Here is a 25,122-nt window from a genome sequence, read left to right as displayed (position 1 = left end):
CATCGAGATTAGAAATCGCAATTTCCTGACAATAGGGCTTGAGGAATTCTTCAGGAGTCATAAAGGAGGATGTTATATGGTGATAATACACTGTTCCATTACTCGTAAACTATCTTAGGCTTGAAAATACACATCGCGTGCAAATCTAAAGAAGGAAAGTCAGACGAGACACATTTTTGGGGCCAATTGATTACATTTGCATCGAATGGAATTACTTTGAATTATGCCTTCAGGTACATTTAACAGCTGTGAACCTGGATGACTGTCTACTTGTGTTTTAATTTATTTCTTTGTGTCTTTGATTGCTTGTTTGTTTTTGTTATTTTTGGTTTAACCCTCACTGCTTCTCTCATTCCCCTTCCGTCTCTTTTGTCTCATCTTTTTGTGCTTTTGCATTTGCGTCTTTTTGTGAGCGAGGGATGAGGAGGGAATTATGTCAGCAGGAGATGAGTGGCTATGTGTGATATCAACCTCCTCAGATGATGTTTTTTCCCCTGAAGTCGCGACTTTCCTGTTTTTATTAGTCTGTCATTTTTGCTCGCTCCGCCTGTAGCATGCATCTAGACAATGACACGAATTCACACTTCTACATAGAGTGTCTGGCTTGACACAGACTGGACAGATGTGGCAATGTGAATACAAATACATCCTTCAAACTTAAATGTGCCAAAATGTGTCACTTAAGGTTAGGATTATGCAGGGTCACTGCTTTCAGTGCTGAGGAGATGGAGCAGAGCTTGGCAATAGATGTGAGTGAATGCGAGCAGCAGTCCAAGAACAGTTTGTGTTGTAAATTATTCAATAGTCTCGGTTTTTCACTAAAGACACTACTTTTTTTTTTAATCTAATCCTATCTTCCAGTCTGGGCTTTTTTTTTTTTTCCCCTCCACTAGAAAACTGCATATTATTATTGCTATTTGCACCTCCTTCTACTTTAGATTACATCAGCCTTGCTGAATCCATTTCCTCAGTATGCAAAGTACTTCCACTGCATTTGTTATCCATTTCTGTGTGCTTTTTCTGCTTGCTCTCTTTTCTGCTAGCAGCGTTCCCATGCTGAATCTCTGAGCTGCGGCAGCACAATCAGGCGTAAAGTCTGGGGACAGCTCTGGGCCTCCCAGCTGCTGTAACACGTTAGATGAAATCTAAATTACAGACCTCCAGCGAAGGTCTGCCACATAAACGAAGGAAATTATATCGAGCGGTGCAAATCGGAAATAGTGAGAGAAAGCCATGAAGGACAACAGCAATTAACTCTGAAGCTGCTTAAAAATCACTCCGATTTGTCAAATCACCCATCATGCCTCAAATAGCTGCTCTGGTTCCGACTATCGGGTCAACCTGGAATTGATTACTGATTCTTCCAGATTATTTCTCAGCTGTTTAATCGTCTCTTGTTCCGTACAATTTTATTTCAGCTTAAACTATTGCTCTCTCTTTAAACAAATAATCTATGTAATTACTACAGATAAGCTTTTATTGTACTGAGAGAAATAAAGGAAAATATGTTCCTACATAACTTGCTGTTATGTTAGAATGCTTTTATTCATACATTTATTCATCTTAATTACTCACTGCTCAGAACTGAGGTGTCAAAAGTTCATTCCAGGAACACTGGAAGTGATGAGGGAATATAGTAGAATGGGATGTTGCACACACTATTTCATAGACGGAGTCCCCAGTCTACCTACAGGGATGTTTTTGAGAGGTAAGAGAAACCCAGAGAACCTGAAAGAAACCTGGGGGAAGAACACAAAAGTATCCATGCATTATCAAATAGATTCTTATCTTGGTTTTTTTTTCCCCACACATTTTTCTCATCCTGAACCAATACTGTAAAAGGTCATTCTTTCTACTCAACCTCTGCCCAAGTCCAATTTAAATATGATTGACCTATAAAGGGGAATCACTTTCCCTTTTTTTCTTAATGATCAGCGTATCAATGCACACTATGACGCAGAGACTTTGATCTACATTCACTATGTTGGTAGCACAAAACATAGAGCTGTAAATTCTTCTTCTATTATGATTATAATAAATGATTCTATAAATTTTTATGATATATAATAAATACTGTATCTGAATGGAGAACATATGCATGGTTAGAGCTTAATTACCAAATAACGATGCAGAATATGCAGAAATTTATAAATGCTTCGTACAACATTTATGATTTTTGCATTGGCTGTTGATAGCACAAAATCTTCCACGGCAAAATTCATAAATAAACCAGTTTTCTGTGCTTTCTTAGTACATTTTGAATTTCTGGTCTGTCTCGCAATGATAAACTACAAATGCGCCAGATATTGTCGGGGAAAAAACGAGGCTGAGACTATTAAAAGATCTGGAAATCTAGGGGTTGTCCCCACAGGGCTACGGTATATCAGAAACCATTAGGCACTTCCTCTGATTAGTGACCAGGCATTTGTAGGATCAGCTTCCCCTAATCTGGCCCACCCTGATTCGCCTCTGATCAGCAGTAAGTAGCTGCACTGGAGCTCATCAAAGGGCTATTGCTGCTTTGCAAATGGGAAGTATTTAATTAGCCATAGCATGATTGTTAAAGCACTGCTGCACACAGGCTTTATTCCCGTTCAGCCTTTTTTATTTCATTTTTTTTTTAAATACACTATAATCAGGTAGTATGTTGCAAAGTTCTGTTTGTACTCTGCATACTGGAGTGTATTCAGGGAACTGCATCGAAAAGGGAGAAATCGGCCCTTATGTATAGCACTTTTAACAACTAACATTTCCACAAAGCAGCAAAACAGAAATACGGATATAGATTTTGCATAATCTTTATGCCTGAGGAGCAACCAGACACGACTTTGGCAAATCCTCAAGAGGAACCATACTCAAAAAGAAACCCTTCCAGATTATAGCACAATTATAAATCAAAATTATATCTATGCCATCAATATACAGTGGCCCCCCAAAACTCACGACGTTTAGTGAGTTCCCGAAAATCCACAAATTTTGGACGCAGCCCCTATGGTACCTTGGTGAATTGATCTACACAATTATGTCATTTTAATACAAAAACCTGGTTTAAAATGTTATTCCTAACGTTTCGGAACATTCGGTCCCCCTGCGGATTTCTGCAAATAGATCATCCGCAATGCTGTTATATAAATCCAAATGAGAACCTGCAAATTTTCTAAACCTCGAATTATCGGGGGTTTACTGTATACTATAAAGTCAGTGCTAAACAGTGCTGAGCGGTCAAAATAGAACGTAGTAATGCAAGTAATGGTAATTATTTGTCCACTTAGGTTTGGAGATTACTGTAATATAATTTTTTGACCTAGCATGCTTTTTCTGAATGTGAATCACAACGTGCAGATGCAGTTCTGTATCATCTTATAAGGTCTTGATTAGTAGTTAGTTAGTTAGTTTATTCATCCCAGAGGAATATTTTAAAAACAGCCACATTTGTTCATAGATGCACTGAAAGGCTTCCTGGGCAGGCGAGCTGCTCAAACACCCTTGGATTCATAGCTTTTTAAAGTTGTTACTACATTTTATAAGAACACTAAACACTGCAATCTTTTGTTATTTAGACAGTCTGAAATTGTAAATGTCCATTTTTTTCTGCTGATTTCTTTATTTGTGATAAGTATTTGTTTATTTCATGGGATGGAAAATTAAATAATTTTATAATAAAAAAGCTATAAATAATCAGATCTACTGATTTAAAAGATAATAATTAAATACTAAAACACAGTATTTTAAATTCTGTTTTTGGGAAGATTGGTAGAAGGCTTACTCCCGTAACAATTTCTATACATGCTATACATACAGTTTAATACAGCAATCAATAAATGGTCAATATCAATACAGTTGACTTGCAAAAGCCAAAATGCTGTTCTTCCAATCTTTCATTTTGTGCTGAGCTTTTATTTATTGAGCCGTTCGAAAGGACAGTTTTTTTTTTTTCCACCAACCTCAGACACACGCACGTCCTGACATTTCAGCTTCAGTGGAATGTATTCGTTCCCTTCTCGATTAACTTATTCCCTCAGATATTTAATAACTGTGGTCTGTTGAATGCTTTCCTTTTATTGCTTTCCTTTTCACCATAACACAAACATCACCTGCATAAATTAGGGTGTCTTTCATATAACTGAGATGCGGACGGGGAAAATTGGCACATCTCGCATGCATATGCCATGTCAGTAAACGACTGATGGGCAGGAGCTCATTTCCACACAGATGAAGCTGATTGACCATTTGCATTTAAAGAACTACTTTTGTCTTTCAAAAATCGGAAAATTTGGGTTGTACATCATTCCAGAAAATCAAATCTAAGGAATCAAAATCTGAAAGCGGACTATCATCTCTTTGGGGAAACTGTAGCTATAAATGTTAAGGCCATATCAAGTACAGCCTGCAAAAGAGCAAAAGCAGGACAATTTAAACTGCGTCTTGGAGAGAAAGAACAAGGGATTAAAAGTGCCAGAAATGATGAACATTTCTCTGTAGCCTCTTTTTGCCTGGCCAACAGTAATATATTTTGACAGGATATTTCACATTTACCTGGTAAATAGAAATGAGGAAAATTAGAGACACTACGGCATCCTTTGACCCTCTTCTCCTTCAATGAGCATGTCTACCAGACCTGTCCGTTATGCCTCATTACCCTGCAACTGCACCCTACCCGGTTATCTCCATCGAAGTTATCCACGCAAGGTCCCTCAGCCATCTGGACTTCAAATCAAAGGGCATGATTGACCTTCATTAATGCATCGAATACATTAAAGCTTATGAAGTCATGCATGCTAAAAAAATAAATAAAAAAAAGCTGCCTCTAGTCAGTGCCAAGAATGCCGTCTCTCAGAATATTGAGTCGTAGAAACACATAGGCACAGAAACAATTCTTCCATATATCACTCTTTATTTCTAGCCCTCTGTGATCTGCACTTTTGCCACCAGAGGTGGGATACATAAGTTATTTATTTCACCATGGTTATGAATTCAGTCTGGAAAATACAGACTTGTCTGGCTGTAGACCATATTTCCAGCACTGAATTATAAAATAAATTCCCTGTACTGGTTTTGGCAATGGTCTAAGATTAATAATTAAATAAAACCCTGATTTTCTCCTTTAAAAGACAATGCTTCTGCTATGTTGGGTGTAAAACCAAGAGCCAATAATATATAAATCCTTTTGCACTACTTGAACAAACAGATCAATAGTACTGTGAGCTGAATATGAAAATATGCTTACATATTCAAACAGTGTCCACTGTGGTAGGTCATGGGTTATAGAGAAGTTTAGGCATCACTTTGTGAAACGTTTAGAGTGCAAATCTCAAGGGGGATTCCCTAATGGGATTCCCTGATTTCAGTCCTGCACAGTTTGCTGATTTTGGTGCTCAAGCACATCTGCTGTTTATGAAGGAAGTCATGGTAAAGTAAGGTGTATAAGTGGGGGGATGAACTGTGCAGGACTTTCACCAAACCGGGATTGTAAAATGCAGTGCAAGGCCAAAGCTGAGTCAGCATTGATTGTCTATTCTTATCTATTCTCTGCCTGAACAGGGTCAGTACAATAAGAGTACTAGTCTTAAACTAATACAAAGGAAATATAGCTGGAATTCCAAAGTCTTGGCTACACACTTACTTGGCTACTAATACTAGGATATGACATGCACAAACTACAAATGCACAAACCACGAGTGTATCTGCATAAAATGCAAATGCAGCAAAGTCGAAGCTGAGTAGGACAAGAGGGGCACTGAATGTGGGCAAGAGAGAACAGTAATGCTGGGAGGAAGAGCGCAGATGAAAAATAGAGCAGTGTGAAGAGACAGAGCCTGGGGTGTTTGTCAGTTTGGTCATGGAAGGATATAATTAGTGTCTGGTTGAGGGGATAGTGAGAGAGTCAGAAAGGAGGAGAGAGATGCCATATCTGACTCTGAGCCTTGTACAAGGGAGGGACACTATGTATCTCTCTCTCTCTCTTTCTCGTTCTCTCTCTCTTTAGAGCTGTGCAGTTAAAGCCAAATACCAGATTCCAAGACGTTTTCCATGAGAATGGAATCGTTTGCACATTGGATAAGAGAAATGTAAAGATCGGATTGCTCTGATTAGTGGCTTTGATAATCAGCCAGGCACTTTCAACATCACTTCATCAAAAAAGAGGAGGAGGATTAAAGAGAATGAAACTAGGAGCGGAAATGGGGACAAAGAATGTTTTAAAAGACCCGAAGGCCAGAGGAAGTTTGCGATAGGAAGTTTGCACAATAGAGCAGCAAAACAATGTTTATGCTTTATTACTCCCAGTAAAAATGGTTAGGTAATGTGTTTTAAATTGCAATGTCTAAGAAAAGCTTGTAGGCAAACTTTCAGAAAAATAATAGCCCAGTATGGAACAAGAGGATTTCCTTAGCAAATAGATTTATTAGTTCTCTTTAATGATCTATTAATCAAGTCAAGAAGCTTTTTTGTTATTTCAACCATATATAGCTGACACAGTACACCGTGACAATGTTTCTCCAGAAGCCTGGTGCTACATAAAACAACATGGAGCAACATCACACAACATAGAGCTACATAACAGAACACAGAGCTAAGGACTAAGTAAGTTGCACTAGCCACATAAAGTGCATTGTGTGCAACCGTGTTTAAACAGTGCAAGACAAAAGATGTTGCAGCAGACAGTACAACACAGTGTGGGACAAATATCCAAAACACAATAGCACCGACCAGTAAACCTGCTGTATATGTTCTACAGTACAATGTGCAAAAGAGAACTGTAAACACGAGTGTACTTGTAAACATCAACACAATGTAGTGCAAAACAGCATGTAAACAGTATAATATGATTATTCTATAATATGGGTGGTGCATGGATGTGTATAAATTGAATTGAGTATTGAGTGTGCATTTGAGTTCAGGTTGTACACTCGCAGTAACACACAGTTGAGGGAGTGTGTGGGTGTGAGTTTCAGTTCCAGTTTCAGTTCCAGTTCAGTTCTGTGTGTTCAGGAGCCTGATGACTTGAGGGAAAAAGCTGTTGCACTTTCTGGATTTAAGGGGCCGAATGCTTCAGAACCTCTTTCCTGATAGTAGGAGAGTGAAAAGTGTGTTTGAGGGGTGTGTGTCGTCTATACCGTTAGCTTAGCAGATCCAGCGTGTGGTGTAAATGTCCAGACTCCATTGATCTTTTCGGCTGTCCTCACTATCTCCTGTAGGGTCCTGCGTTCCGAGACAGTGCCATTCTTAAAACAGGCAGTTATGCAGCTGCTCTGGATGCACTTAAAGGTCCCTCACTAAAAGGTTAGGATGGTGGCATTTCCTCAGGCTTCTCAATAGAGATGCTGCTGGGCTTTCTTGATAATGAAGCTGGTGTTTAGTCGCCAGGTGAAGTTCTTCACCAGATGAACACCAAAGAATTTTGTGCTATTTACGATCCTCACAGAGGATCCATCGATGGTCAGTGGAGATTGGCCGCTCTGTGCTCTCCTAAACTCAAGAAACATCTCTTTATTTTTTTCAACGTTCAAAGACAGGTTGTTGGCTCTACACCAGACTGTTAATTGTTTCACCTCCACCTCCCACCACGGTTGTGTCATCGCGAACTTTATGATGTCTTAGAGCTGTGCATTACTACATAGTCGTAAATAGGCAGAGTAAATAGCAGTGGGCTGAGCTCACAGCCCTGAGGGGCCTCAGTGCTCACTGTGGTGCTGCTGGAGATGCTGTTCCCAATCGGGACTGACTGAGGTCTCCCAGTCAGGAGGTTTAGGATACAGTTGCAGAGCGAGAGGTTAAGGCCCAGTAGGTTCAACTTCTCAATCAGGTGCTGAGGGATGATAGTGTTGAATGCTGAACTGAAGTCATAAACTGCATTCGTACATATGTGTCCTTATTGTCCAGGTTGGTGAGGTTGGTGTAGTGTTTCGAGAGGGTTGATGACGAGCCTCAAGAAGCACTACAATACGATGGGTGTGAGTGGGACAAAACCATAGTCATTGAGGCAGGAGACTGTAGACTTCGTTGGTACAGGGGGGATAGTCGTTGTCTTGAGGCACAGAAGAACAATGGCGCTGCTCAGGGAGATGTCAGTAAAGACAACCACTAGCTGTTCTGCACATTATCTGAGCCCAGGAATGCTGTGTGGTCCAGCAGACTTTTGGCAGTTAACTCTGCTGGAGTTTTCCTCACTTCAGCCATGGTTAAGCAGAGCGCCTGGTCGTTGGGAGGGGGTGGTCTTCCTGGCTGGCCAGTTGTTCTCAAAACAGTCCTGAAGGGCAGAGATGGGTCCTGCTGACCAGGTTTTTACCTGTTTCAGAATTGGTTTAGAGCCTCTGACGAGCCGTCTGTATGCTGGAATTAGCATAAAATTGAAGTGGTCAGAGTAGCCGAGATGGGGGTGGGGCTCACCGTATGCGCAGGGGATGTTTGTGTAAACAAGATCCAGCGTGTTCGCTCCTCTCGTTGCAAAGTCCACATGCTGATGGATTTTATGGGGTACTGATTTGAGATTTGCATGGTTGAAATCTCTGGCGATATTAAACAGTTCGTCTGGGTGAGAATTCTGCAGGTCGTTAATAGCCCCATAGAGTTAACACAGTGCCTTCTTAGCATTAGCGCTGGGGGAATGTACACTCCGACAATGAAAGCAGTGGTGAATTCCTGTGGTAAATAAAATGCATCTTACAGTCACACTAGTGATGAGCAGTAGCGGGAGACAAGCACAGATTTCTTGCACCATTCCGCATTTATATAAACACACACTCCACCACAACGAGTCTATCCGCACAGAGCTGCATTTCTGTCAGCACGGAACCTAGCTAGCCCGTTTAGCTGAATGGCGGCGTCCGACTGACTTCTGACGCTGAACCACGTCTTCCTGAAAACAAAGACGCAGCAGTCTCTAAACTCTGTGTGACGCTGCGTGGTCAATTTATTGTCCAGGGAGCTTTCGCTTTCTCGAGCACCGCTTCTGACATCCCCTCTCCTGGCCCCCAGCATTAGGCGACGCTGAGAACTGGGGGCCTGGTCTTTCGTGTCGAGGTCGCAGCAAGCCGAGGTCATAAAGTTTATTGAGTACATCATCATGAAGATTGGTTGTTGCATGATTTCTGTACTGTAACAGCGTCTGGCAGTCATACTGTATACACGAACCCAGACGTCTCAGGTGTCCATGTACTTGAAAAAGTTGGGCTAAAGACGCGAAAAGCACAGAGAGGTTCGCTGCATGCAACTGCAGTGCCACCATCTTGGATCATCAAATTAAAAATGTATGAATGACTGACCTTTACATAAGATTTAAACGTTTTTTCTTTGTGCCTCTTTGTCTTATAGATTACCTGCTCAGCAGCGAGACCCTCAGGATAATCAAGACTATGGAGATAGAGAAGACTTCATGGGCCATGCACCATAACAGCAATAGAAGTGTTCTGCTATATTCTGCCTTATTCTAATGAACTGGTACATTGGAGTGGACTGTCTGTCTATTTAGCTTCTGAAACTACCTTTAAGTTCAGTCTTTCTGTTCAGTCTTTGGTGCTTCTCTTCTCCTGAGGAAGAGGATACATTGAATGGAGTTGATTGCAATCAAAGGTTGTCTTCAGTACCAGTCAGACACTCCGTTGAAGATTTGCTGCTGAATGACATGAAATGAAAGTGGGAAATGTAAACCAAATCCAATTTGCCTTTACTTGTATATTTTGTTGCGATTATAGTGCTAGATTTTTTGAAATGTGAAAACCCAACCAAGTACACAAACATGTAGTCTATAGTTTATTAACTCTGGGGTTTTTTTTTTTGTTGTTGTTTGTTTTTCTCCCAATTTCCACCAGCTAAGTACATTATGCCCTGTCACATTACAGCTACCAACCACATAGTAAGAACTCTAAAACATGCTTTTTTTTTTAGAGACTAGCACAAGCTTTTTTAGACACATGAAGCCAGACACTTCATCTTTTCAAATGACTGTTCATGCATCACAGGGCAACGTAACACATTTAGATGAAAGTGTTAAGTGCCCACGATTGGTCGCACTGATTGACGTAGGAGAGCGAAATGCAATCCCTTCCCTTCCCATGAATCACAGCTGATATTGCTCTCTCTTGCTGTGCCATTTTCCTAAATCAAAAACCCTGCATTCTCCTGTTGATCATGGCTTCACAGGAGCCAGCAAAATGAAAGAGTGTAAAAAAAGGTTGGAAATGTATCTTGTCCATATATATCTTCTATATTGCAGAATGGTTTAAAAATCTGTTTGATAAAAAAACACTACAAATGAGTTTGATGCAAGACAGACAGAATAGAAAAAAAACACCAAAGTTTTAAAATAAATGTCTATTTTTAACATGGAATGTCTTTGCCTGAACTGTAACAACTCAATAGAACAAAAATGGATTATTTTTCAATGTTTTGACTTGGGACGCTTGTATATGTAAAGGGCACTCATATTAGTATAGTCCTGTTTTTCATTACATCTGTTAATGTGTCCATGATGTTTTGAATTGCTGTGTAAATAGGTCTAGTCATAATCATTTAAATGTATCAACAATCCCCCTTTTTTATGTCTGTGCTGGAACATTTATTTAACCTGCTGGTGAGAATGATGATGATGATGGTTCTTTTGAGTTTTTGCTCAGAATGGCAAAAAAAATGACATGCCTTAAATTCCACTAATCATCTGGACAGACCAAATTAATTTCACAGTACAGTAAAAAATCACAGCTTGGGGTTCTTGGGGGATTGTAGGAAGTACAAAAAAACTAGTATAAAAACACACAATACTGCAACACAAAGGTTTTGTTCAGTGGCAACATCTAAACTCAGATATATGCAGCAGTTACCAGTGATTAATAAATAATGTATTTTTTTTATTTTTTTATTTAGCATACAGTAAGTATGGTTAATTCTACTAAACAGACCACACACACACTCACCTTGCTGACTTTGCTGTACTGACACGTATGTGACCTGCCGTCCCCTGTGTATCGTTGTACTCCAGTCCGCTGTAGCAGCACTTTTCCAATGGTGCATATGGGAACTTTAATCTAATTCTGGCCACAGATATAAGGAGCAACAGCAAAGTGTTCTGGCCGCTGTTTGCCTTTATAGAAATAATAGCTCTTTTTATTCTGCTCCCATTGATTGTTAACTGGAGTAGTATAGCCAGTTCCATACACACGCCCGGCTTTTTTTTTTTTTCGCTTTGCCTCCTTCACCTCCATGTCACAATTGATTTTGGGTCGCATCACAAGTCAAAAGGAGAACAGCGATGGATTTAGCGCCGTCGAACAGATGCTCAGCTCAGCGCAGTCATTATGTCATCATCCAAGACACCTCAATCACCCGTTTCCGCACCATCAACGCTAATAAAAGCAACTCTGGTGGAAAACAATGTGCTTGTTAGTGCAGGGAAGCGTATGAAATAAAAAGGAAGAGGGCCTGATCTAATTTACTAGCCATTTTTAATACGATCAATTACCCCTACTTTCCGAACTCATCTGTGCTCGTCTGTTTTCCCGCGACCACACACATCTCCTGCTCTGGAGGACAACAGATAATGTTTATGTTGACAGCTATTAATTGCTATGTGGGTTGTGAGGTGGTTGTGAGAAATTAGTTACGTGATGTGGGTGTAACACACTGCAGCACTTTATCGCCGGGTATAGCTTCAACTTTTTGTTTTTCCGTGCCATTAAATAAATATGCAGAGTAATGTTTGTTCTTTGTTTTGGGTAAATGAAGCGAAATACTTTCATCCTTCGATGAAGCGGCGCTGCTCGCACCTTTTAGCGTCTAATAATAAAGAGTCATTAAAAATACTTCGCAAAAAGCTTCTGCTCTTTATTGAATTATTCCGCCTGAAGTTATTTGTTCCATTAACGACAAGCTGGATTTAATAGAACACACAATCGCGTTCCCCTTTTCGGAAATAATGGAACTTTTTGCCATTGCTGCATTTTACACAAGGAACTTCCATAAGTATACATGTGTGCATGTGACACAGATAGAACGAGACCTCTGCCTTCCCCACTTGTGTGTCCCAGAAAATCTGCTTACAGCACAACTGCTTACTTTATACAACAAAATCATACAATTATACCAGATAACTGTGCTTCTGATTCAAATACAAGATAAGTATCTCTCTTTCTTGTATTTGAATACAAGATAAGTATCTCTCTTTCTTGTATTTGAATACAAGATAAGTATCTCTCTTTCTTGTATTTGAATACAAGATAAGTATCTCTCTTTCTCCCTCCCTTACTCTGACTTTTTTACACACCAACATTTAAATAGTTTTCTGCTTAACATAATCTTGCTCTGCTCTCCCTAAATAAGTATCCCGCTAGCTTTTAAATGCCCCTGCTAGAAACAAGAGAAGCAATTACCGTTAATGCACAATACAACTTCACGCAATAAAAGTGCCAGCAGACCACAAGCTTACAATAAGGCTTACTATTCACATCAATCTATTATCTACACAATAATCTCATGTCTTGACAACATTAATCTATTTGAATCCAAATCAAATTTCCAGAGGTGTGTGTGTGTGTGTGTGTATTAGATGGGGGAAGTAAGCAGAGCAGCCATGGGCTCCTATCAGGGCTGATGGGTACATTTGGCCATCTTAGTTTTGTGACAGATGAGCTACCGCTCTGCTGAAGCAGGAGGAACCTGAAATCCATCTCTGGTTGTCAGACCTGAGCTTCCTGGCCGATCAGGGTCTGCCACTCATACACTTCGTCCTTGCTCTCTCCCAGCTGTCGATGCCAACTTTGGCTTTCCAAGCAGCACTGCCCTCTGCAAAATATTATAAATCAAACACAGGACTGAACAGGACAGACAGGTATGCACACCCGGATCCTGTGAGATATGAGTTTGGCAACCAAAAAGAACTGACAATCTTTTTTTGCTCTCTCTCTCTTCTCTCTCAGTTCACTCATAAATTAATAATTCTGAACACATTTGTCTGTCAAACACAAAAGTTCAGCAAGGTAAATACAACAAATGGAATCCCATTATGTCAGTACAAAAGCCACATGAGACCACATAATTAACTTTGGATTTTCTTTAATATGTTGTGGGGTAATTTCCTGTTCTCTCATCTTTTATATGTGTGTGTGTGTGTGTGTGTGTGTGAGAGAGAGAGGCTGCATATGTGCTTGTCTGGAAGAATATAGCATTATTCTGCCTTTTTAAATTCACCTCTTGTATATTCTTACCCTGTGTTCAATATTTATTGTTGTTTATCTGTGACTGTATTTGTGTATTTTCTGTAAACAAGCTTTATTATTACTCGATGTTGCTTTGTCAGTGCACCATTTCGTCTGACAAGACTGTGAGATTTTTTAATGAATGAACTTATTAGTTTGTTTATTTATTTATTTAGCACAGCCACATTTAAAGAACTTATCAATAACGGAATATGACCGATGACCTTCATTGCAGAGTGTTAAGTTGTTCACCTGGCCATTCTGTTATTCAGCTGTGAGTTGAGCTGTCCAGTGAAGCTGCTTCAAAGCCATGCTTTATCCTCTAGCTTAGCCAGAAATCAGGCTTCAGCATGATAAGGATATTCAGAGCAGTAAAGATATATTCCTGCCATCCTGAGGCCTTTAAGCTTTGCTCCAGCCAACTTGAGCTTCCAGGCTCCTAATCTTCACACGGGTTCCTAATATTGCAGTCCTGAGGCTTTCAAGCATTTATCTCTTAAGTACATTTCTCAATATCCTACCACTTCCATCCTTGGGTGGACAAGCTCCTACGCGTTCCACCCTGAAGTCCCCAACAAGTACGTATATACCTTTACCATCTTCAGGCCCTCAAACTTCTTCTTTTGCTGTACAGAGCTCCAGTAGCTCCTGTACCTGTCATTCTCCACAAGGTCGTGTCTCTGCTGGACCCTTGGTCCATAAACTTCTATCTCTCCTATCCCAAGGTCTACAATCTTCTATTCACGGCATTCTGATACTTTCATAAGTCAGTATGCCAAAAGACATAATCCTGTGTACATCAGGAGCTGTGCAACCGGTGCTTTTCTGAAATTCCTCGTGAAAACAGGGAAAATCTGCTACGGAGACCTTTGCCATGATTTGGCAAGTTAACGGCGATGCTGCAATGAGTCGTTTGAGGTGTTTTGTGTGGCACGGGCACTTCATCTGTGTCGCGTTAGTCTTGAAACATTTTGATGACCACCTCAAATTTACAAGCTCCTGGTACTAGCTCCATGCTACTACCTCTGCTATTCTGAGGTTCTTGAAAGGATCTTTTCCTTTCTTTAATACTATAATATGCTACTACTATTCTACTATACTACCATCCAAATGTGTAGAAACTACTATTCTTTCCATTTTAAATCCTCAAACTTTAAAAAGCTACACACCTAGGGACCACAGTCTCATACACATCCACTATCCTTGGAATTATAAGCCTCTGTCTTACAATGGCACACAAGCACCCACCTCTGCCATGCTATTGACCACGTTCGACTACCACTACCATTCAGAGGTTTGAAAGATCCTACACCTGCTTTCTGTGAGGCACAATCTTCTATTGCTGCACTAATTCATGTTCATTTTCTTCCAAGGTTCAAGCTTCTGCATCTGACATGGCAAGGACCACAATCTCCTAGCTCTGCCATTCCTTCACCTGCCATCATAGCACCACAAGCTCCTATCATTACAGAAATCTTCCCACTGTGGGACGAATTAAGGTGTATTTTATCTCTTATCTTATTGGGTTGAAATCTTCTAGTATTTTAATCAACAACCTGTTTTAGTTGGTGTCCTGTCAGTTCACACTCATCTATCAGTTCTTTGTTAGGTATGAAATCAGCACCCTTCACTTTCTTACTGTACTCTTACAATACTTGTTCACATTGGAGAGGGGTGTCCAAGCTAATCTGCAAAGAGTAGCTGTGGGTTCATGTTTCCATTGCAAACAAGCAGAAGCCACACCTGATTCCACCTGTTTAATCAATTGATCTCTGCATTTTTTTAAATGAAATCCTGAACTCTGAACACTTTCTGAATAAGACCGTACCCCCCTAACATTAGAGATATGACCACAGCTAACTTTATACTGATTTCAGTGATAAAGAGCATATTCAGTTCCTGATTGCTGGCCATTAAATGGTCTTTATAAACTAGACTTCCTAGACTATCTGATTTAAAATAGCACACAGAGGAGGATGGGCTGCCCTTGCTGAGTCTATGTCCTTTTTTAGGGTTCTTTCACTTAGCTCCATCTTAGGTAGTTTTTATTTCTTTCAGCTTGCTCACTAGGGACTATGGCATTGAAACCTGTAAGGCTGCTTTGAGACGATCCTTATTGTAGAAACACTGAAAAAAATATTTTCTCTCTGTTCATTTTTATCCTGTATACTGTAGATACAACAGAATAATCAAATATGTTGTGTAAGTGCATCATATTCTAAGCAATGTTTCACTTTTAGTATGTTTAACCTTTTCGAATGATATACATTTAAGTAAATGATTGAAATTAGAGAACTTTTTGTCAGTTAGCTGACAGCCATGTGTTCATTTCTAATTCAGTCTGTAATTTCTGACATTTTATCCAGGTGATGGTTGCTGATGTTTGCTCCTGGAAGAGATGAGCAGCTTGTAATTAAGGAAATAATTGAAAAGCATTAGTCCACAGCCTCTTAGCTCATCTGGATGGATACTGAAACATTTCACTGATTCAGCTGACAAGAGAGTGGAGTTAGTCCACTGATACCAAACTCAGTTTTCTCTATTTGGCCAAGTACCTTCATTCAATTAGTCTTGATCCCTATTGATCAAAGTCAGTTCTCGCTTCCTGTTTCATGCCAAGGCTGTATTCTTTATTGCACTAATGTCAACCTTAGAATTACCTGTGAAAGAACAAGAAACAGATGTTGATTTGCAGCAGCCTGCTATTTTAAGTATAAAGTGGGATTATAATTTTCACCATCGCAGCAGCAGACACCTGTTCAGTTGCACCTCACACAGCCTGACTTCACCAGAAACTTTACAAGGTGAGTGTGATGAATGAGTCACCTCACTGCTTTTTGCTCTGCTATATGTTTATAAAATAATTGTAACCAATTTTTACCCATTCCATCCAGTTTGTCAGGTCCATCATTTTTCTGACAGGTGGTGATATATATGTGTGTGTGTGTGTGTGTGTGTGTGTGTGTGTGTGTGTGTGTGTGTGTTACACACAGCTACAGCTTCCTGTGGTGCTGCAAAATGTGCTAAGAATATCAGGACAGACATGACATCATCTTAGTGGCGACTGCCATGCTGTTGTTGCCTACAGAAATGGTTGCTGTCCTGTTGGTATTTTCTACTGTATAAATATTTTAAAATGTATTAAAATAAATCAATTAATCAATAATTTAAGCTCAGCAGGTAATAGAAATAATGCACTGAACATTTAAGAAGGAGATTATTTGATATGCTACATGTAAGATGTGGTGAAATTCAGATGTCTGACTTTACTACCATTGCTGGCTCTTTCCAGTGAATCTCAGTCCTGGTCAGTCAATAAGACATAAATCTTTCATCTCTCTTTCGTTTAAATTGTTCAGTGATATCCAAGGATACATTCTAATTATTTTCAATTTTCTTTTATTATTTAAAAATAGTAATAATGTAAAAAATCAGCAAAGCATTACACCAGTGTAGTCATATATAGAGTATGTATCCATGCAGAATTTCATTAAAACCAAAAATGAAAGTAGATTTTTATCTATATACTGACAAATTTCATTTTGTGCCACTCTTGTGCAACTGATAAACCATGCATAATCCATCAGTTGCTTCATCAAATTTCATTCTGCTGCTTTCAACTGCTTCATTCTGACTTCTCTCCAAGAAGTTGATATGGATCACTTCATGCTTTTCAAGAGCAACCAGAGAGTGACAGTAAATGTCTGACACATGTCTCTTTCTAACAATGTTATGTCTAAAATCTTAGGCACTCATTACACAACAATCCTGTGCCACTTGGCACCATGTTCTACTAGACTGTCTGTGATCTCTGAATCTAGTTTCATATTGTTTATCATTTCTTCATAAGACAAGACTGCCAATCATTAGTGTTAGAAAGTGTGTAAAACATTGATTTGTTTAAAGAAACTGCCAGGAAATAATAATTAACTTAAAACTAAATGTACTAAAACTTTCTTTCTGCTTCTCACATTAGGGGTCGCCACAGCGGATCTTCCGCACGTTTGATTTGGCATGTTTTTACGCTGGATGCCCTTCCTAACGCAACCCTCCCCATTTATCCAGGCTTGGGACCGGCACTGAAAGTGGCTGGGGATGGTTCCCTGACCGGCGATCGAACCCGGGCCGCAGCGGAGAGCGCCGCATCCTAACCACTAGACCACCAGGGATGTACTGATTAAGAAAATTGCTCTGGTCAAAGTAAATATTTTTGTAAAGTAGTTTGTTGTCCTTCAGTAATTAATTTGCAGAAATTATTTGTTCATATGTCTAAAACTGCAAAACTAGTCAGGTCAAGTTTATTCCGATAGCTCTTTTCACAACGAATATTGTCTTAAAGCAGCTTTACAGAATTTAAGAGTTCAAGGTTAATGGTGTGTATTTATCCCTGATGAGCATTGCCATGGCGACTGTGGCAAGAAAAAACTCATTTGGGTGATATCAAGAGTGTGATTATAAATCTTAAAACAATACAGAACACTGGAGAGTGAGAAGTAACATGAGCACTGGAATGTAAGATTATGAGTAATGTTCTATCTATCTATCTATCTATCTATCTATCTATCTATCTATATATATATATATATATATATATATATATATATATACAGGGAGTGCAGAATTATTAGGCAAGTTGTATTTTTGAGGATTAATTTTATTTGAGGATTTAATTTGAACAACAACCATGTTCTCAATGAACACAAAAAACTCATTAATATCAAAGCTGAATATTTTTGGAAGTAGTTTTTAGTTTTAGCTATTTTAGGGGGATATCTGTGTGTGCAGGTGACTATTACTGTGCATAATTATTAGGCAACTTAACAAAAACAAATTCATACCCATTTCAATTATTTATTTTACCAGTGAAACCAATATAACATCTCAACATTCACAAATATACATTTCTGACATTCAAAACCAAACAAAAACAAATCAGTGACCAATATAGCCACCTTTCTTTGCAAGGACACTCAAAAGCCTGCCATCCATGGATTCTGTCAGTGTTTTGATCTGTTCACCATCAACATTGCGTGCAGCAGCAACCACAGCCTCCCAGACACTGTTCAGAGAGGTGTACTGTTTTCCTCCTTGTAAATCGCACATTTGATGATGGACCACAGGTTCTCAATGGGGTTCAGATCAGGTGAACAAGGAGGCCATATCATTAGATTTTCTTCTTTTATACCCTTTCTTGCCAGCCACGCTGTGGAGTACTTGGACGTGTGTGATGGAGCATTGTCCTGCATGAAAATCATGTTTTTCTTGAAGGATGCAGACTTCTTCCTGTACCACTGCTTGAAGAAGGTGTCTTCCAGAAACTGGCAGTAGGACTGGGAGTTCAGCTTGACTCCATCCTCAACCCGAAAAGGCCCCACAAGCTCATCTTTGATGATACCAGCCCAAACCAGTACTCCACCTCCACCTTGCTGGCGCCTGAGTCGGACTGGAGCTCTCTGCCCTTTACCAATCCAGCCACGGGCCCATCCATCTGGCCCATCAAGACTCACTCTCATTTCATCAGTCCATAAAACCTTAGAAAAATCAGTCTTGAGATATTTCTTGGCCCAGTCTTGACGCTTTCAGCTTGTGTGTCTTGTTCAGTGGTGGTCGACTTTCTGCCTTTCTTACCTTGGCCATGTCTCTGAGTATTGCACACCTTGTGCTTTTGGGCACCCAGTGATGTTGCAGCTCTGAAATATGGCCAAACTGGTGGCAAGTGGCATCTTGGCAGCTGCACGCTTGACTTTTCTCAGTTCACGGGCAGTTATTTTGCGCCTTGGTTTTCCACACGCTTCTTGCGACCCTGTCGACTATTTTGAATGAAACGCTTGATTGTTCGATGATCACGCTCAGAAGCTTGGCTATTTTAAGACTGCTGCATCCTCTGCAATATATCTCACTATTTTTGACTTTTCTGAGCCTGTCAAGTCCTTCTTTTGACCCATTTTGCCAAAGGAAAGGAAGTTGCCTAATAATTATGCACACCTGATATAGGGTGTTGATGTCATTAGACCACACCCCTTCTCATTACAGAGATGCACATCACCTAATATGCTTAATTGGTAGTAGGCTTTCCAGCCTATACAGCTTGGAGTAAGACAACATGCATAACGAGGATGATGTGGTCAAAATACTCATTTGCCTAATAATTCTGCACTCCCTGTATATATGACCATACAGTCATTTGAGGTTATGGAACCAGAAGCTACTAAGCATCTCATAAAATAGCTCAACATTTGCATTCATCACAGATGCTACACCAGCTTCTCCATGCCAGAGACTTTAAACACTCAAAGACGTCCAATGTCCAAACTCTACATGAGGTGGAATCCAAATGGCACTGATACGTCTGCCTAAATTAGCTAAATGCTGTTGTGGTTTCAGTAGCTTCCTAAATTCATTAGCTAGCTACCTAGCTCATAAAAGCAATACGTGTTTCTAGGTACTATGCGAGCAATAGATGGCACTTGTAGATTTTTATCTAGAGATTCTAACAGCAAATAAATATATTTAATGCAACAGAGGATTACTAGTGAATACCAAAGTGACCCATTATGTTCAATACAAAGCCTTCTTTGAAAAGGACATAAAAAGTCAACGCTAATCTAGTCTCTAATCTTTCTCACCAAGCTAATGTCTAATTCTAATAAATTCTTTGACCCTCAGCAGAAGTTTTTTTTTTTTTTTTTACTGTGTTTTTAATTGTTTATATTCTTCCATATCTTTTTTTATACTTTGTGATGAACCTATACTTTCTAGCCCAAAGAGCTTCTCTAATGTCTGTCTGTGAAGCACACTGGTCCTGTAAGCCTTTGCTAGCCAATAGCCAAACTAGCTCCTTTTCCAATTAGCCAAATAATTTGCTTTCTCACTGCATCAACCCAAAAAGTAAGCAATGCTTTGGTGGTTGATGTAAAACAGTACTGTAGTTTTTCATGTTGAAGTACTATCCAATAAGATTTTATTTCAAGTACATTGATATGCTGATGTCAAGCCTTGTTTTTGAGGCATCTGTTCTTATAATTCTCCTCACTGCAGAGAGAAAACTTTTGCTGGATCAATGTCTCAAGGTGCATACACACTGCACATTCCTGCTTTTGTACTAGGCCTAACAGGCTCAGAGAATTCTGCCAGTGACGCATTCCAGTCAGATGTCACCATACGCAGTTGGCACAGGAATTTAACTTCAGGCTCAATAATTTGAAATTCAGCAATGCTAGCCTACCGACTTAAAAAGAGGTGACGAGCAAGTGCCTTGCAGACCTGTGCATCAAAGACCTGTCCAAGTACAACTGGCAGCTGGTACAGAATGTTTTGTCCAAACTCCACCAATTGCTTTCGAGTCAGCCAACTTGCCTTCCCAGCCCAGAGATCTCCTACTGGCAGGTGATGAAAGGAAAAACCAAAAATGTCACCTTTTAAGGCTGTCAGAAAAGCTTCAGTGCTTCATTACAGGGGTTTGGCCTGATTCTGAAAGATATACACTTAATTAGTGGTTTGGTAACAGTGGTGCACAATAGGTGTTTAGTTCGGTTGAAAAAGTGTACATTTTTCACCTCATTAAACATTTCAGTCAGACACCCTGCCAGTAGGATGTGGGACAGGGTCACCTAGAAGACACCACTCCCGTAAGGATAGACATGTTTCATTATAGCATGTAAGTGATCAGGCAAAATAATGATTTTCTACGGTTTTGCCCTCTAAGAAGAAAAATGGACCCAAACGATGTAAGCAAAACGCTTTCTACACCATAACAAAATCCTTCATTTCTGTGCCCTGCAGTTACCGTATAGGCATCTCCGTTTACAGAATAATAAGAACACACCTCAGTAAGTGGCATTTGTAATATGATGCCCTAGAAAACCCCCAGAGCTCTGATATTTTTTCTCAAGAACATTTAAATCCTTGATTTATAACTGGTAAAAATCTAAAGGACAGGGGATTCTAACAGTATCTAAAGTACATATCCTTGTAAAATATCCACGTTACCAATTCGTCAAAATCTAATTACTTTTTTTAAATGATGGTGAAATCATTATCTGAGATGGTGGGATTTTGATACACACAGGGGATATAATAACAGTTTTCTCACAGCTGCTGAAAATTCATGGTTCCAAATATAACTGGTCCGGATCAAGGTGGAAATGTAGTGCAATTTCCCATGTCTTCCAAAAACCTTGTCTAACCTTGGATTAAAAAAAAAAAAAACAGCCTATCAATCATACTTCCATACAAAAGGAGGTTAATTCACAAACTTAAAGCAATAAATGAAAAATACTCCAGAGGGGGAAAAAATACATACCCAGAATAGATATGAGTTATTATGAGCCTTATTCAGAAAAATGTAATCACTTGCTTCATTTCAAAAGACATATGATACATTGATTTTCAGATTATTGTCCTCAGCTTGTGTTATATATTGTACTGTATTTATCTTTAAACACTGTGGACTGAAAAAGTATTTTACGAGTGATAGTATTTTATGACAGTATTTTTATGAGTGAAATGCAATATGCTGTCAATTCTGATACCTTATAAAGACAAGATACAACTATGAAGTAGGAAATGTAATAATAAAATACAAAATAAATAGTATGTAATATCTTCATGCTGATATATAATTATATCAAGGTAAGACTTGTGCAGACAAATCTCAGACTTTATTTAATAGTATAATAGCATGTTTATGTACCTAATATAGTCCGTAAATGGATGTTATTGTTTCTGTATATATACATTTATACTTATTGATTTCAGGGGGAATAATGTGGTTAAAGCAAATGTGATTACAAAATAATGGAGCTGGACTGTGGATATTGTGTAAGAAAAGCACTCAAAGAAGCTGTTTGTATATATTTTTTACATCTCACTGCTCTCTGTGAAGCACAATAAAAACATCAACAAGACGTCCTTTAGATCGATAGCAATCTATTCTATCTTTTTTTTTAGGAATCTTTAAAGGGAAATGATAAAAGTGCCTCTACAAATGAGCACCTCATGTGAAATGCAGAGTAAATAGCAGATGAGATGCACCTCTGTTTTAAACACATTGTTAGCATGCAGCGTTTGTAGTTAACTACCCCAGACATGCCCCAAAGATTAACCATTAACACTGTGCTTGGATCGAACACATATTAGCATTTTTCACAATTTAGTTTAAAAGTATGGTAATAATCCTGAATAAATAATGTTAAAAAAAAAAGTTATTTCTTATTATTATTAAACCTGATAAGGTTTTGTTAAATGGTGGAATTGAAACAGTTGAAACCATTTGTGTATGTGTAGACCAGAGAGAGAGAGAGAGAGAGAGAGAGAGAGAGAGAGAGAATGTTGTACAGGAGACCATCAAAAATATTTATATTTTGGTTGGAGTGGTGATATGAAGAGATATGAGTGAAGGAATCTGAGAGAACACCTGCAGGGTGAGAAATTACAAATATCACTCAAATATATATATAGGGTTGCTCATTTTTTATCTTTTCTGTATTCTTTATTAAAGAAGTAGACATACCATGTTGTCCAGGAAAATAGAAATCTGACATTTCAATCACTCTGGACTATAACTGTAGCTTTTACTGAAGGAAAAATATAAAGTGTCACTACAAATATATGAAAATTTGACCTTGAATATCAGAACTGAGTTTTGCCTTTCCTACAGTAAAAAAGAAATTAAACTTCCAGCCTTTAATAAACTAAAGTTTCAGGTGTCTTTCTGATTACTGGGGTTAGGATTAGTGTTAGATTTAACAAAGCATCAATTAATTAGCTGCATTAATAATAATGTCAGCGGTCCTGTGTGTATGTGTGTGTGTTTGTGTGTGTGTGTGTGTGTGTGTGTGTGTGTGTGTGTGTGTGTGTGTGTGTGTGTGTGTGTGAGAGAGAGCGAAAAAGAGAGAGAGAGAGAGAGAGAGAGAGAGAGAGAGAGAGAGAGAGAGAGATGAAAATATGATGATGGAGCACAGGCATGTTTTACATGAGTACATGGAGAAATGGAGATGAGCAGTAAATCAGAGTAAAGTAATCCTGGAGGAATTAAACTACAGGTACAGAAGCTCATTTCATCCTGGTGAAATTTTTTTAAAGGAGTGGTGCTGATCTGCAGAGAACTGTGCAGCATGAAACTGGGAAAAGAAATGAGACAAGTTAAGAAATATGTCGTAGAGTCATAGAGTCCATCTAATAATACACTTCCACCACTTTAGACAACAAGAGAATGAAACTCTCTTTCATTCAGCTAATGGATGCGGGTCTCCGTAATTTACTCTGATGCTTGAACTGCAGGCCAGATTTCCCTTGAGTGGAGTGGCTGATTGTAAAGACACCTCTCATCTCTTATACTCCGGGTCCAAAGTAATGACTGAACAGCATCCTGTCAAATACACTCAACACTTCACAAAGCAATTTGCACACACAGTACAGTAAGCGCATCATGAGATCATCTCTTTGTTCCCCATGACTGTTTTCTGTGCTGTCCCAGATTACACACAGCCACAGGGGGGACAGATGCTAGAGATAGGCATGAACACACTTTTATGTGCTTTAGCCCAAAGGTGTAGTCAGTGCATTTGGAAAACCCAGCCCTATTTAAAGAAAATATACAAAATAAAAAAAAGCTTTTTCACAGTTGTATAGCGAACAAAGTGTATGTAGATGCATGAACACAGTAAAAATCCTGCTAATAACCATACATTTTAAAAAAGAAGAAATATTCTCAGTTAGCATGACAGCATGCTACATCTCATGTATGTTTCCTTATACAAACATAAAAATAGTATCAATAATTAGCTTTCAGCGTAATTAATAAGGAAAGTTGAATTAAAGGTTATTACTTTATCAAAGTTTATTACTTTGAAACTGTTACTTCATTTACTGTCAGTCGGACTTTGGGAACATGTAACACTATCCAGCTTTGGTTATTTTGGGGACATTTTACAAGATTTTTCTCTGATCAGAAGGTCCTGAGTACAAATGCATAGCTGTCAGTTCTTAGCCATTGAGCAGGGCCCTTTATCAGTTATTTCATCTAGTTATGTGTAAGCTGCTCTGGAAAAGTGTGTCTGCCAAATCTCAATGTTAATTTGTGATATACAATATGATGTAAAAACAATTTGAGTAAAAGACAGGATGCAGAGCTGGAGGTAGCAGAGCTGAAGATGCTCAGATTTTCGTTGGGAGTGACGAGGATGGACAGGAATAGAAACAAGTTTATTAGAGGGACTGCGCATGTAGGACATTTTGGAAACAATGTAAGGGAGGCGAGATTGAGATGGTTTGGAGTGCAGAGGAGGGACATGGGGTATATCGGGAGGAGAATGCTGAGGATGGAGCCACCAGGAAGGAGGGAAAAAGAAAGGCCAAGGAGGAGGATTATGGATATGGTGAAGGAAGACATGCAGGTAGTTGGTTTGAAAGAGGCAGATGTAGAGGACTGGGGGTATGGAGACGATGATCCGCTGTGGCGACCCTCAATGAGAAAAGCTGACAGAAGAAGAAGTATGATGTAGTAAAAAATTGAGCTGACACACTCACAACTGTGCTGTTATACTTAATATCATCTAATATATTAGATATAACTGCACTCTTGCTCATGCAGTTTTGCTTAAATATTGCAAGTATGGGACATTAATATGCAAGAAGGACATAATGAAACAGGCAATTCCAAGCCTGATGACTTAACATTATGCAAAAGAGCCAACATAATTGATTGGGTTTATAAACAAGCATTGTTTGCATGTATGCAAAATAGATGCCTTTGTTTGAATGACAAATATGGGAAAAAAATGATAGGTTTAAAGATCATATTTGTAATTCATGCATAGAAACAAATCCTGTGTTTCTTTTAATCACAGAATCAACCTTATCCAAGCAACATTTTATCATGCCAAGATTAGGGGAATGTTATTTATATAAAACTCCCTCAACGCTGAAATCTTTA

The 25,122-nt window shown here is 39.0% G+C and overlaps 1 protein-coding gene across 2 annotated transcripts in view; it reads left to right on the top strand.

Annotated features, from left to right (window-relative positions):
• trim44 (tripartite motif containing 44) overlaps window positions 1-10,382 on the top strand; it is a 47,895-nt gene extending 37,513 nt beyond the window's left edge. For both annotated transcript variants that reach the window (XM_046859673.1, XM_046859672.1), the window contains one exon: window positions 9,313-10,382. In XM_046859673.1, coding sequence (XP_046715629.1) covers window positions 9,313-9,345 — 33 coding nt within the window. In that variant the 3' untranslated portion in view covers window positions 9,346-10,382. The remainder of the gene's footprint in view (window positions 1-9,312) is intronic.
• Window positions 10,383-25,122: the final 14,740 nt, after the last annotated feature.

This window comes from Silurus meridionalis, chromosome 10, assembly GCF_014805685.1.
Source record: "Silurus meridionalis isolate SWU-2019-XX chromosome 10, ASM1480568v1, whole genome shotgun sequence".
Classification (NCBI taxonomy): domain Eukaryota; kingdom Metazoa; phylum Chordata; class Actinopteri; order Siluriformes; family Siluridae; genus Silurus; species Silurus meridionalis.
The sequence above is the reverse complement of the archived record's forward strand: the minus strand, read 5'-3'. Positions and strand labels throughout refer to the sequence as shown.